The sequence below is a fragment of the Neoarius graeffei genome, chromosome 18 (genome assembly GCF_027579695.1).
Source record: "Neoarius graeffei isolate fNeoGra1 chromosome 18, fNeoGra1.pri, whole genome shotgun sequence".
Taxonomy (NCBI): domain Eukaryota; kingdom Metazoa; phylum Chordata; class Actinopteri; order Siluriformes; family Ariidae; genus Neoarius; species Neoarius graeffei.
Window position 1 is genome coordinate 42,791,455 of NC_083586.1, and position 13,573 is coordinate 42,805,027.

Consider the following 13,573-nt stretch of genomic DNA (forward strand, 5'->3'; position numbering starts at 1 on the left):
CCACTAGTCTAATCATAGCCACTTGGTACCAAACTTCAGCTTGGGGTTCTATACGGTGTATAGCGTTTTCAGGTCTGTTGCACATCGACTTCCTGTTCACCGACTGAATGTATTTACGAAACACGTATAGGGTGGATTTACAAAATTTTCATAACGTTTTTCTCAGCAACTACAAATCACAGCTGCTTGATATTTGGTACCGAGCTTCAGCTTGGGGTTCTCTACCGTGTGTACCGTTTTCAGGTCTGTCGCACATCAACTTGCTGTTTACCGACTGAATGTATTTACAAAACGTACAGGGTGGATTTTAACGCTATTTCAAGAAGTGAAATGCTATTTCAAAATGGCAGTTTACCAGGATGCTATTTGAAATCCCTGGGGAGAGACACGGCTCTTTACTTACTTGTTTCAGGGTTAATTATTTGTTGAAGTCAGCATTCATAATAAGTGTCCTATTCCTTTGATTGACTGCTTTCTGATAAGCGAGAGTGGGGGGGGATACAAAAGTGAGCAGTAGCTCAGTTGATCTTGCGGGTTGCGGCGTTTTTATTTATTTATTTTATTTAACAAAAAGATCATGTTGATAAAGAATAGGAAAATAAATGTTACGGGTTTTTTGGTAAATTTAAAAAAAATTATTTAATATTTGTTCAAAAATATTGTTGGAGAGTCAAATCATTAATTAGGTAAACTGTTACGTGCCTAAAAAGAACAATAACGGTACATTTTCAGTAGATAAGCATTTTATAAAATGTATGTCTAATGTCCACATGGACATGAGACGTTTTCTTTCCTCAAAGCATTTGAACACATTGGAGTGCTGACTGACGGCGCTGCCTTTCTCACCCCAATACTCGTGAAATAGTCAAGGAGAATTTGTAATTATGGTACAGGAAGAAATTGTGCAAGGTTTTTTTTCCCCCTCTTCTTTCCTAGAACGTTCTTTTCAGCTCTCTAGTAAAAATCAACCGTGAAGTGCTTCTTAATAATTGAGTGCGAGGACAGTATAACCAATCAGCAGCAAGAAATGTAATATCACTGTAACTGCAAATGCAGCGCTGGTGGTTTTTCTTTTTCCTTAACTCGCTAGTTATGAACCTCCCGCCATTAGCAGGGAAGAAGCTTTAAGTTCTCTCGTGACTCTGCGTCTCCCTGACCACAAGCTTCATTAATGCCACAGCCAAGTTGCAAACATTGCACATGATTAATCTGTTTTTAATGGTATACAATATTCTTGGGCCCCAGTTGAAGCTTCTGTACGATAACGCTTAACGTTTACATAGCTTGAGAGCCATAATTTTGACTCTGTCGCCTATTTATTTTTGAAACGGGAAGTCAAAGTGACTGCACGTTGAAGTGCTTGACTGATTTACACAACAGCCAGTAGTGTTTGAGACGCGCCACACCCACCACCTGATGGAAACAAAATGGATGATAGATTTTGAAAGGGTGTTTTTTAAAAAGTAGTCTGGTACACAATTTCTCCTGTGGATTAAAGAGATTCTGAAAAGGTAATGGACTGCGGGAAGAGGCAGAGCCAAAAACTCTGGCGATTCACGTTTGCTGCGAACAGACTACTACTGGAGAGCAAGACCCATCATTGGGGGCGGGACTAGGGATGGCGAAAACTAAAAAAAATCTTGACCGACCACCGAGCCTCATTAGCCGGTTAAAGTCGGTTAACCTAGGAGTTTAAACAGGGATGCAAACGGCGCGCCTTTTAGCGGATGCCGCCTTTTTCACGGCTGAATTGTGCAAAGATCGGATTTTTTTTTTTTTTTTGGGGGGGGACGTTGGAGTGTCTGAATAATTTCATCAGAGTGAATTCTGTATGCTCAAAGGAAAGCAATCGGATCTACAAGATTCAGCCGTGAAAAAGTCGGCATCTGTGCCTTTATGGCCCTTTTCCACTACCCTTTTTCAGCTCACTTCAGCTCACTTCAGCTCACTTCAGCCCGACACGGCTCGTGTTTCGACTACCAAAGAACAGCACGACTCGGCTCGCTTCAGCCCCTAAAACTCGCACCGTTTTGGAGTGGGGCTGAAGCGAGCCAAAGCGAGCCGAGTGAGGCTGGGGGCGTGAGCAGACACTCCCCTGTGCACTGATTGGTGAGGAGGAGTGTCCTCACATGCCCACACACGCCCTGCGAGCACGCTGGGATCTGTAAACACCGCAAACCCGGAAGGAGAATTACGAGAATTTCTGAAGCCTTATGCGCCTCGCCTCATCTATACGCTCTTGCCAGTATCTGTTGGCGTTGTCGGTGACAACAAGCCACAGCACCAAGACCAGCAACACTAACGACTCCATGTCCTCCATGTTTATTGTTGACTATTCGGGTCGTGAGACTACCGCTTAAAAGATCACTGATGTCACTGTTTGCGCCGCTTAACGACATCATGTGACGTCCACCCACTTTCGCTAACTCCACCCAATGTGTCCACCCACTTCCAGCCAGCACGGTTCAGCGCGGTTGTAGTCGAAATGCAACTCCAACAGCCCCACTCAGCCCGACTCAGCACGGCACGGCTCAGCCACGTTTGTAGTGGAAAAGCGGGATTAGTTTGTGTGGAGAGATCTGATCTGCAATAACATGCATTGTTGGCTACAGACCGAAACATACTTTCAGAATGCACTGGCCAAGGCAGGACTAAACTCGATGTGCCTTCTAATAATAATAAAAAAAAAAACAGAATAGTAATTTGTAAGCTAAAAAGCCTGTGTCTACACTTTTTTTTTTTTTTTTTTCCTTTCGCCGAGTGGCAGCTGTGTTCATCTGGGGCGGGACATGACTGAATGGGTGTTTCTGATTTGTTAGCTGTCTTTAACTGGGGCGGGAGGGCGGGACATGACTGAATGGGTGTTTCTGATTTGTCAGCTGTCGTCCTTACACCGCATGGCATGCCCCAAGCGTTTACAACATAGAATTCCAAGTCCTCCGCTCCAAAATCGGCAGCTTCAAAACGATTATTATTATTATTTTTTTTTTTAAACCGACAACCAAAAAAAATTAACCGGTTGACTTTGATTCGGTCAAACGGTCATCGGTTAACATCCCTAGGCGGGACGGACACATTCAGGAGAGCATTTAATTGGACAAATACAAGACTGGTACAGAATGAGTCATCTAAAAAAATGTAATTAGAAATCTTGGTGAGGATTTTTTTTTTAAATACACCATCATATTAGTATAAATGATGCTAAGATACATGTACAAAAAACCCCTGTGACACACCAGTGTTTATTTCAAAGGCTCTTTAATTGAGCTCCGATGAAGATCTAGTTACATTTCCAGTCATGGATCAAGTTCTGTTCATGTGTGAGCTTTACTAATAAATTCCCAGACTCGTCAATGTCTTGGTCAATTTATAGTGGATTCATTTGAGCCTGAGGTTGGATAACTAAGACACACTCAAGTCTCTCACAGACTCTGAGACTACAGGAGCATCAAGGGGAAGTTTTAAGCTATACTGTAAATGACAGTTATAGACCAAAACCGGATTTGTGTGTTAATTTTCATTTTGCAAGCAGTAATTTCCTCTAAAGTCACCTTGTCTCTTCATCCTACAAGATAAGTCACAAGGAACAAAATAGTCAAGGTTGAAAAAGCCGCAGAGAACGTGGCTCTGTGGTGGATGGAAATGAAGAGTAATATTTCTGGTTGTGTATTACAGGAGTGTTGCAGGGTGCAGCTAACTGACTGAACCATGGCTCAGTTTCCCACGCCCTTTGGAGGTGAGTGCTGTTACACACCCAGAACCACGTGTCTGTTTGTGAGATTGTATATGATTGCATACTTCCTTAAAGCAGATACGCAGTGTCTTTTTATTTTTAAATACATTTCCAAGTGGATAGTGTCTCCATCCTTGACTCTTGTATGCTGCATAAATGGGAATTAAAAAAATATATTTTTGAGAGTTAAAATCGACCGCAAAGTTGGCATTCGAGCTGCCCTGCTGAGCCAGCCAGCCCTGAGTGCGTGGTGTCACAGCAGGAACCGGTTTTAAGGCCGAGGCCTTGGACAGCTATAGACCAAAGTCATATCAATAAAACTTTTATGGTGAAAGTAAGAAATAGCGTTACCGACTTGCTCAACTAAGACTGATTTGACTTCACTGATTGTGGGTTGACTCTCATTAAAACAGGATGGGTGTTATAACTTATGCAACACACATGTACATGCATGCATTTTCACTGATAAAACGTAAAAGGCTCATTAAATAATCAGATGAACTGAGACAATCACATTCTGAAGCAAATTAAATAATCTTATACCGGTAACTTACACACACAATCATACATGTCAACCTATACGGAATGTCCGTATTTTATACGGATTTGATTCAATAAACGTAGTATACGGGCGTACAAATAAAGTTATACGGCTTCTTTAAAAAAACTTCAATATTTATTTAGAGCTATAATCAATTCCCACGATGATAAAAGAGCGCATAACATTTACAAATGTACTGTACACCACAGAAAGCACTGACAGCCAGTAAAGAGTCTTATGAAATCGCGCGTTTTTGTGGTAGCGAGACTTCGTTCCACTTTTGATCATGCGCACACCACATTGCGAGAATCCCGCCAACCGGGAAGTAACATTTTGTTTGAAATGCGCATTTCCACCTGAGCAACTTTCAATGGCGACTGAAAAGATTCTGAATGGGCACTCCGGCAAGATCAACACAGACACTTGCTGTGACATGCAGCCTAGTGAGGTATTGGTGCAGACTGCTAAAGCTGTCATGGAGTACAATTCAGAACATTAGAGTGACACTTTGTGTTTTTGTCAAACATCGGAGCTTTGTATTCATTCTGAAGGTTTATTGTTATTAATATTGAATAAAAAGTAACTTGGATATATCATCATTCAAATTTTAGGTAAATTATTTTAATTTGCATCTTATACGGATTTTATAAGGGAAATACGGATTTTGGAGGTTGGTTATACAGGTTTGATTGACCAAAGGTTGACATGTATGCACAATACAAGTTACATGTATTAATCTAAATGCAGGTAAACAACGAGTGTTTTGTATCTGAATGAGAGTCGGATCTTACCCGTCTGTGTTCTTGCTTCTTGAAGGCCGACCTTGTGGCCGCTTGTTTTGAAACAATCTGACTTTCAGTTGTTCGTTCAGTTCTCCGTTCGTTCGCTTCTTCCACATAAGGGCGAGATGGCAGCAATATCCCGCACAGAAATCAGACGGCTGCTACATTCGTTCTCCACTACTGAGTACTCCGCCATTACTGCTCGGCTCAGGTAATTACTAAAACCCGGGACGGAATGGGACGTCACCGGTTTTAGCAACAACCGTGGGGAGGTCACTGCCCGAGAGATATGTCCCGTCCCGTTCTGGGTTTTACCAACAATCCTTGGCTCACGCTCCAGAAGAACTGGTGCGACTGAACTCACTTTTAAAAAAAAAATAAATACTTTTCTTGTAGTTTTATTTAATTGTTGGTACTGCACCCTCTTTCAATACGGGCTTATAGCCAACGCTCCTCAACAGATCAGAGGTTTCGTACGAGTCCTCAGTAAAATGTGCAGAGCAGAGGAGAGACCACTTCGTAGGTGCCCAGTGTGCCCGTGAACTTGACAAAATGCATACAAATCTTTGCAGTTTGAATGTTCTTGGGTCATGAATGCGACGTAAATCCACCTTCTGTTATGTTGCTGCACCCGCCAGCAACACATCTATGTGGCATGACGATAAATTAGCTCAAAATGGAGGATCGGAGTTGCAGTCAGCTGTGTTTTTAGTCTAGCACAAATGGCGATGAGACCGACAGACTTCCTGCTGTGATGTTACGGACGTCAAGGCCATTCACTCAGACCGCTGCCTATATAAATCACTTTAATCGTAAAAATTATTATATTAGATTTATTCTTAACGCTTAACTATTCCTGTGCCATTCTTGAAGTCTCAAGGCATTTATAAACAAAAGTGAGGCCATGGCTCTGCGTATCTGCTTCAAGTTAAATTCATCTAAACTGTGTGTGTGTGTGGCAGGGGGGCTGGACACATGGGTTATCTCTGTGGATGAGAGAGCCAAACATGATCAACAGTTCCATAGCCTGACCCCCACACCTGCTGGCTTCATCACAGGTTTGTTCTTTTATTTATATATATATATGCATGCACTTTAAAAAAAAAAACAAGACCTGTGCTTCTTAAAATGACCCATATTAGTCAATTTAGGCCCGGGAAGCAATTGGGATTTGGGTAGCTTGTTCAAGGGCACTTCAGCCATTCCTGTTGGTCCAGGGAATCGAACAGGCAACATGTTGATCCTAAAGCAGCTTCTCTAACCATGAGGCTCTGGCTTCTTTTGCAGAAAGAGTAGTGCAGTCATCAATTTTGCCCTCAGGCACCATAATAAACAAACAAATGAAATGGCTTCAAACACTACAGTGCTATTTAAACATGAAATTTAATGTAAAAGATTATATCTGACATCCAAAACAAACTGCTGTACGCCTGCTTTATACATGCCGTTCCTGTAGCAGCAGTGCGTATAATCAGATGCAGTACAGGTTAAGAGCCCAACGTAATAGTCACATCAAACATCAGCAGGAGTAACTATGTGGTTGTGGATGCGAGAAACTGCTCCTCAGATTTTCACGAGCAACGGTTTGGGAAAATGTTGAGTTTGTCCCCACTGTAGCTTCAGATTCCTGTTCTTGGCAGACAGGAGTGGAACCTGATGTGGTCTTCTGCTGTTGAAGCCCGTCCACCCTAAAGGTGATGATACACGGGGCAACTTTTTGGGCAATGTTGCCGAGCAATGTTGCTGGCAACGGGCAACTAGGTGAGACACAGGGCAACTTTTCAGGGCAACTAACAATGGGCAACAACAGTTAGCAACGGCAGTTTACAGTTAGCTAAAAAAAAATCGATGTCTTAATTTTTGCTGTGACCATTTAATCAAGCTGTCTGTTGTTTTTTAGAGCTTTGGTGAGGTAAATTCCTCCATATAAATATTAAAATAACAACTTACCGGCGTAAAAACAGATGAGGAGTCTCTCCATCTTCACTCCACTGACACTGAGCGGCCGCCATATTTGTTTGAAATTTCTGATCCGAACCTCACCGGAGGTCACATGACTCGATACTCGTGTTCTGATTGGCTTATCTCAAAAAGTTGCCAGAGATTATCAAAACCATTCAGAAAGAAACAATGTTGCCCAATCTCAATAGAAAAGAGTCAAAACGCAATTGCCCAGCAACATTGCTCGGCAACATTGCCCAAAAAGTTGCCCCGTGTATCATCACCATAAGGTTCGGTGTGTTCTGAGATGCTTTTCTGCTCACCACAGTTGTAAAGCGTTGTTGTTCGAGTTACCATAGATTTCCTGTCGGCTCGAACCATTCTCCCTGATCTCTCTCATGAACAAAGTGTTTCTGTTCCCAGAACTGACATTCGCCGGGTGGGTTCCCCCCGCCTCCACACCATTCTGTGTTAATTTTAGAGACTGTTGTGTGTGAAATTCCCAGGAGATCAGCAGTTTCTCAAATACTCGTACTAGCCCTTCTGGCACCAAAAACTATGCCGTGGTCCATCACTGCGATCAAATATTCCTCCGTTCTGATGTTTGATGCGAACATTAACTGAAGCTCTTGACCTGTGTCTGCATGTACTTGCTGCCACATGATTGGCTGATTTGAGCAAGTTATAAAGTGGTCAGGGAGTGTATAAATTGTACAGTTGTGGTCATAAATTTGCAGACACGGATATGAATGCCATCTTGGGCATAATGATTTTTTTTTTCTGTGGCAGAATAATTATATAACATCTTTAATAGAAAAGAACAAGAACTTGCTGCACAAGTTTGAATTTATTTTGGGTTTTCTTAAATCAGCACCGGGTCAAAATTATACAAGTAATAAAAGTTAAAACTGGACAAGTTATTGGGAGGTGTCGCCACTCTGCTGGAAGAAGACCCAAACTTTCACCCTCAGCTGAGAGTAACTTGCTTCAGAAGGTTATAATTTTAACCCTTTGTTGATTTTCAGAAAACCCAAAATAAATTAAAACTTTTGCACAAAAGTTTTTTTTTTTTTTTTTCCCCCCTTCCTATTAGTTCCCAGAAATCATTGAAAGCCCAATATTGCCATGACCTTCATATTGGTGTATGTAAAGTTCTCACCACAACTGTATGTTACTAAATTTAGTCATAGATCAAACTATACAAACCTTGTAAAATGGAAGTGCCTCGTAGTAAATGTGCACATTTAATCACATAAATAACTGGAGAATATACTTCTTCTCAGAGTGTACTTGATAAGGAAATAGTCCTTCGCGGAACTCATCCCGTTTCCTAAAGCAGTCAATAGAGTTCATCCTGAAGTATTTCCTGAACATCATTTCAGTGCGTGTCCCTGTACCAAACTTATCCGTTTTCCCGCTCATGATAAAAACGAACATCCTGGCAATTAATCGATCATGAACACACAGCTTCCTGTTCATCAGTACAGATGCCCCTTTTCCACCAAATCAGTTCCAGGGCTGGTTCGGAGCCGGTGCTGGGTCACAACTCGTTCAACTTGCGAGCCAGCTGAGAACCAGCTTGCTTTTCCATCGCTCGCGGTGCTAAGAGAGGACACGTCGTTACGTCATTGTATACGTCAGTTATGTCGCTACGTTTGCATAAACCTTGGCACGAATATCGAAGCAAAAACAACGCAGAAGAAGCAGCAACAACAGTAATGATAATGGATGACTTCGTGTTTGTGCAGCTGCTGCTTCTCGTCGCTTAAAAATGGCGATTTTTCGCGGTCTTATTGTTGTCGGTCTTAACAACTCCCCCCCCCCCCCCCCCCCCCCCCCCCCGCTGACGTAAGCGGTTCTTTCCTCTGGCCCAGCAGAGAGTTGGTGCTAGCCTGGAACCAGTTTTTCTGGCCCCAGAGCCAGTTTTTTGTCAGTGGAAACAGAAAACCCGGTTCCAAACTAAGCACTGGCCCCGAACCAGCCCTGGAACTGCTTTGGTGGAAAAGGGGCAACAGAGCCCTTATAAACTGATCTGGGACCAGCTTCCATTTTCTAAATCCTGTTAACCTACTGGTCTTCTAGGAAAACAGGGTCTTGGGTCAGCTGGGCTTTCGTTTCTGTTTAAAGTGCCAGTGCACACCTCACGTTTGCAAAATGTTATGTAAAACACAATGCAAATCCAGACCACAGTTTGGTGTAGTGTTAGTAGGCAGTAGGGTTATGACTGTGAAAGTGTTTTCAAAATTTCTACTTTCCTGATGTTGCATTTGGTGAACTTTTACTCATATATTACTTTTTTGAAGTTATTTTTATTGGGTCATGCAAAAACCTCCCGCGCCCAACATCACCTCACTTTTGATAAATACATGTATATTAAATAAATCATGATTACACATCTTTCAGTGAATTTATTTTATAATCATTTATTTATTTAATGTACATGTATTTATCAAAAGTGAGGTGGTGATGGGTGCGGGAGGTTTTTGCATGACCCAATAAAAATAACTTCAAAAAAGTAATATATGAGTAAAAGTTCACCAAATGCAACATCAGGAAAGTAGAAATTTTGAAAACACTTTGTCATAACCCTAGTAGGCAGTGATGGAGTACTTGAAGACAAGCTTTCTAAGAGACTGAAGTATCCAGATTGATTTTATTCATTTATTAATGAATTGGATTAATAAACTATGCACTATTCATGGATACTGGGGAAACGTAGCAGGTTTCCAGCTAGTGGGTGACTATCTATTTAAAATCTAAAAAGTACTGTTTTGTAATTTGAAGTATTCTTGACGCAAATTAATCCAAAAATATATTTTGGAATTTTTTTATTTTTTTTTTAAAGCTCCATTTTCTCCCTAATTTAGTCTTAGCTAGCTTCCATCATCGGACGCATGAAGTCAGCTAATCGCCTCTTTTCAAGCTGCTGCGTCATCGGGTGGTGTAACACATTCAGAGGACAGCGCTATCCGCCCACTTCTGCATGCATGAGCTCGGACACCCGTGATTGGTTAGCGATGCTGTGATTGTTTTGGGTGAAAGACCATCACTCTCACCCTGACAGCGCGGTCAGTTTTATTCTGGCATCGTCAGGATTCGAACACGCAGTCTCCAGGTGACGGGGCGAATGCTTTTTGGGAACCTGAAAATTATGCGGTTAATTTCAGATCTTATTTATTTTCCCAACCAAGAAATAATCTCCGACCTAATACTTATAAAGCAAGACACAGTGTACTAGTGCATCTCAAAAAATTTGAATACCATGAAAAAGTTCCTTTTTTTTAATAATTTAATTCAAAAAGGTAAACTTGCATATATTCTATATTCATTACATGTAAAGTGAAATATTTAAAGCCTTTTTTTGTTTTAATTTTGATGATTATGGCTTTATAGCTCATGAAAATCAGAAATCCAGTATCTCAAATTATTAGAATATTCCCTAAGATCAATCAAAAAAAGGATTTAATGTCCAACTTCTGAAAAGTATATTCATTTATACACTCAATACTTGGTTGGGGCTCCTTTACCATGAATTACTGTATCAATGCGGTGTGGCATGGAGGTGATCAGTCTGTGGCACTGCTGAGGTGTTACTGAAGCCCAGGTTGCTTTGATAGTGGCCTTCAGCGTATCTGTATTTTTGGGTCGGGTGTTTCTCATCTTCCTCTTGACAATACCCCATAGATTCTCTATGGGGTTCAGGTCCGGCAAGTTGGCTGGCCAATCAAACACAGTAATATCATGGTCCGCAAACCATATAGTAGTAGTTTTGGCACTGTGGGTAGGTGCCAAGTCCTGCTGGAAAAGGAACTCAGCATCTCCAAAAAGCTCGTCAGCAGATGGAAGCATGAAGTGCTCTAAAATCTCCTGGTAGATGGCTGTGTTGACTTTGGACTTGATAAAATACAGTGGACCAACACCAGCAGATGACATGGCACCCCAAATCATCACTGTGGAAACCTCACGCTGGGCTTCAAACCCCTTGGATTCTGTGCCTCTCCACTCTTCCTCCAGACTCTAGAACCGTGATTTCCAAATTAAATGCAAAATGTACTTTCATCTGAAAAGAGGACTTTGGATCACTGAGCAACAGTCCATTTCTTTCTCTCCTTAGCCCAGATAAGACACTTCTGACATTGTCTCTGGCTCAGGAGTAGCTTGATATTAGGAATGCGAAAGTCGTATCCCCTTTCTTGAAGATGTCTGTTCGTGATGGGTCTTGATACACTGACACCAGCCTCAGTCCACTCCTTGTGAAGCTCTCCCAAGTTCTTGAATCGACTTTTCTTGACAATCCTCTCAAGACTGCGGCCATCCCTGTTGCTTGCGCACCTTTTCCAGCCACCCTTTTCAGCAATGACCTTTTGTGGCTTACCCTCCTTGTGGAGGGCATCAGTGATCATCTTCTGGACAACAGTCAAGTCAGCAGTCTTCCCCATGATTGTGGTTGTGTGTACTGAACTAGACCGAGAGATGCACTGTGTTCATGCTGTTTTATTCAAACTCGAAATGAAATATTCTAATATTTTGAGATGGGTTTTTTTGTTTTTGTACTGTATGCTATACTGATTAAAATTAAAATAGAAAAATGCTTGAAACATTTTAGTTTGTGTAATGAGTCTATAATATATAACATTTTCACTTTCTTAAATAACTGATGGAAAATATTGAACTTTTTCACAATATTCTAATTTTTTGAGATGCACTAGTATATAGCTGTAGCAGAGAAGGCGGGGTCATTTGGGGGAAGGGAGACGTTTATGATTTTACTGTTTATGACCGTTGCATTCGTCTGACAGCCAGAAGATGGCTTTAAAATTGATAGAATTTCTGTAAAATATTACATTTTTAATGACTCTGGTTTAATTACAATTGAAATAAAAGGTGTTGGTTAATTTTTGTTCTTTTTAACCTGAAAGAATGTTTTTGTGCCTCTGTTATTATTTCGTCGCCACTTCCGTAGTTGCAATAACTGGCTCACAGCCAAATCACTTTTTTTTTTTTTCTTCTTCTAATTAAAAGGCAAGTGATACAACAGTTATGTTGAGTTTCGTGTTCTATGATGGCACGAGCTTGTTGGAGTAAGCACTGCTAACTGAGCAGATTTTAGCTCAAGTAGAAGTTGTTGACCTGACTGTGAATCCCAGTGCAGGATAGATCTTCTTTGTGTTGGCTGGAGAGGAGCTGTGTGGCTGCCGGCCCACAATCAGCCACAGCGAGAGAGGGGAGAGGCTGTTTTTAGCTTTCAGAGGGGCATAAAGGCGCTCTCTGTCTACTCTTGTGAGAGAGAGCAGACGGACGGAGGTTGAAGACACGTTCTGTTGGATTGGGATGGAGAGGTTGTCGGTCCTGACCATGTGCTCTCTTTCTCACACATACACGCACACAGTTCATTCTTCTTGAGCTTTACAAGTAATTTTGTCCGTTCAGTTTTCGCATTCTGATTTTGACCTCGACACTCATGGCTGTAGAGAAGCAAAAGTCGTTTTGTTCCACCTGCTCAGACGGTTGTCTTCCTTTCATCCTACATATGAACTATAGAAGTGTTTTGGCTAATTTTCTATAACAGCAGTGCTGACGTATAAGGCAAATTGCAGGTTTTTATCGGCGTGCTTGTTTTAATGTTAGTTTCCATAGCAACTCATTCACAGGGATTTGTCTGGCAGTTCCCCAAAATAATTCAAGGTGACTTATTTATACCCCCTTTTTCACAAGTTGAGACACTTCTCTGAGGTCTTAATGGAATGTCTGCGACATGCTTCGGCCAAAATACCCCAAGTATAAAGCGCCACAGCTCCCTGCTCACTCTGCCTAAACAGCCCTGGTCAAAACGGCTGATTTGGTTGAGTTCCTGTTCCTTTAAACGATAATGAGCCACTGCTCACCTCACCCCTTCTTCCGCCAGCCAATCAGGGAGCACTTTCCTCATGAATATTCATTCGAAAGGCAGTTCAAGTCATGAGTTTAGATCAGGGGTGTCCAAACTGATCCATAAAGGGCCGTGTGGCTGCAGGTTTTCATTCCAGCCATGCAGCAGCACCCTGATTTGGCTTATTCAATCAGCTGACACACCCACCCTTTAATCAAGGGTGGGTGTGGCTGCAAGTATTTGACTGTGTGAAGACAGTTCAGTTGATTGAATGAGCCAAGTCAGGTGTGCTGCTGCATGGCTGGAATGAAAACCTGCAGCCACACGGCCCTTTATGGATCAGTTTGGACACCCCTGGTTTAGATACTCTAATGAGGGGCGGAGTAATGCTAATGAGCTCCTTGTGACGTAGAAAGTGAAGTCATGTTTGCTGAAATGGGCAGCTCAGAGGAAACGGACTGTTGTCTTATTTCAGAGGTTGTAGGCTCCAGATACCCAAATGTATGCGCACAAGCAATAAAAATGTGAATTTTTCGTATGTCCCTTTTTAAAGTCTAAGAGGTGTGTCCGAAAAGAAACAAGACTGGGGTCACAAAAAAAACTTGTCAACTACAAGTTTTCCCCTTCGAAATAATCCCCCTCGAGTCTAACGCACTTTCCGATCCTCCTCCGCTGCGCCTCCATGCACTCCTGGAAGGAGTCTCCAC

At 41.9% G+C, this 13,573-nt stretch overlaps 1 protein-coding gene across 2 annotated transcripts in view; it reads left to right on the plus strand.

The window, feature by feature from the left end:
• Positions 1–13,573, plus strand: part of itsn1 (intersectin 1 (SH3 domain protein)) — a 147,106-nt gene that overhangs the window by 47,729 nt on the left and 85,804 nt on the right. For both annotated transcript variants that reach the window (XM_060898820.1, XM_060898821.1), the window contains exons 2-3: positions 3,676–3,736; positions 6,019–6,114. In XM_060898820.1, the coding sequence (XP_060754803.1) occupies positions 3,709–3,736; positions 6,019–6,114 (124 nt within the window). In that variant the 5' untranslated portion in view covers positions 3,676–3,708. The remainder of the gene's footprint in view (positions 1–3,675; positions 3,737–6,018; positions 6,115–13,573) is intronic.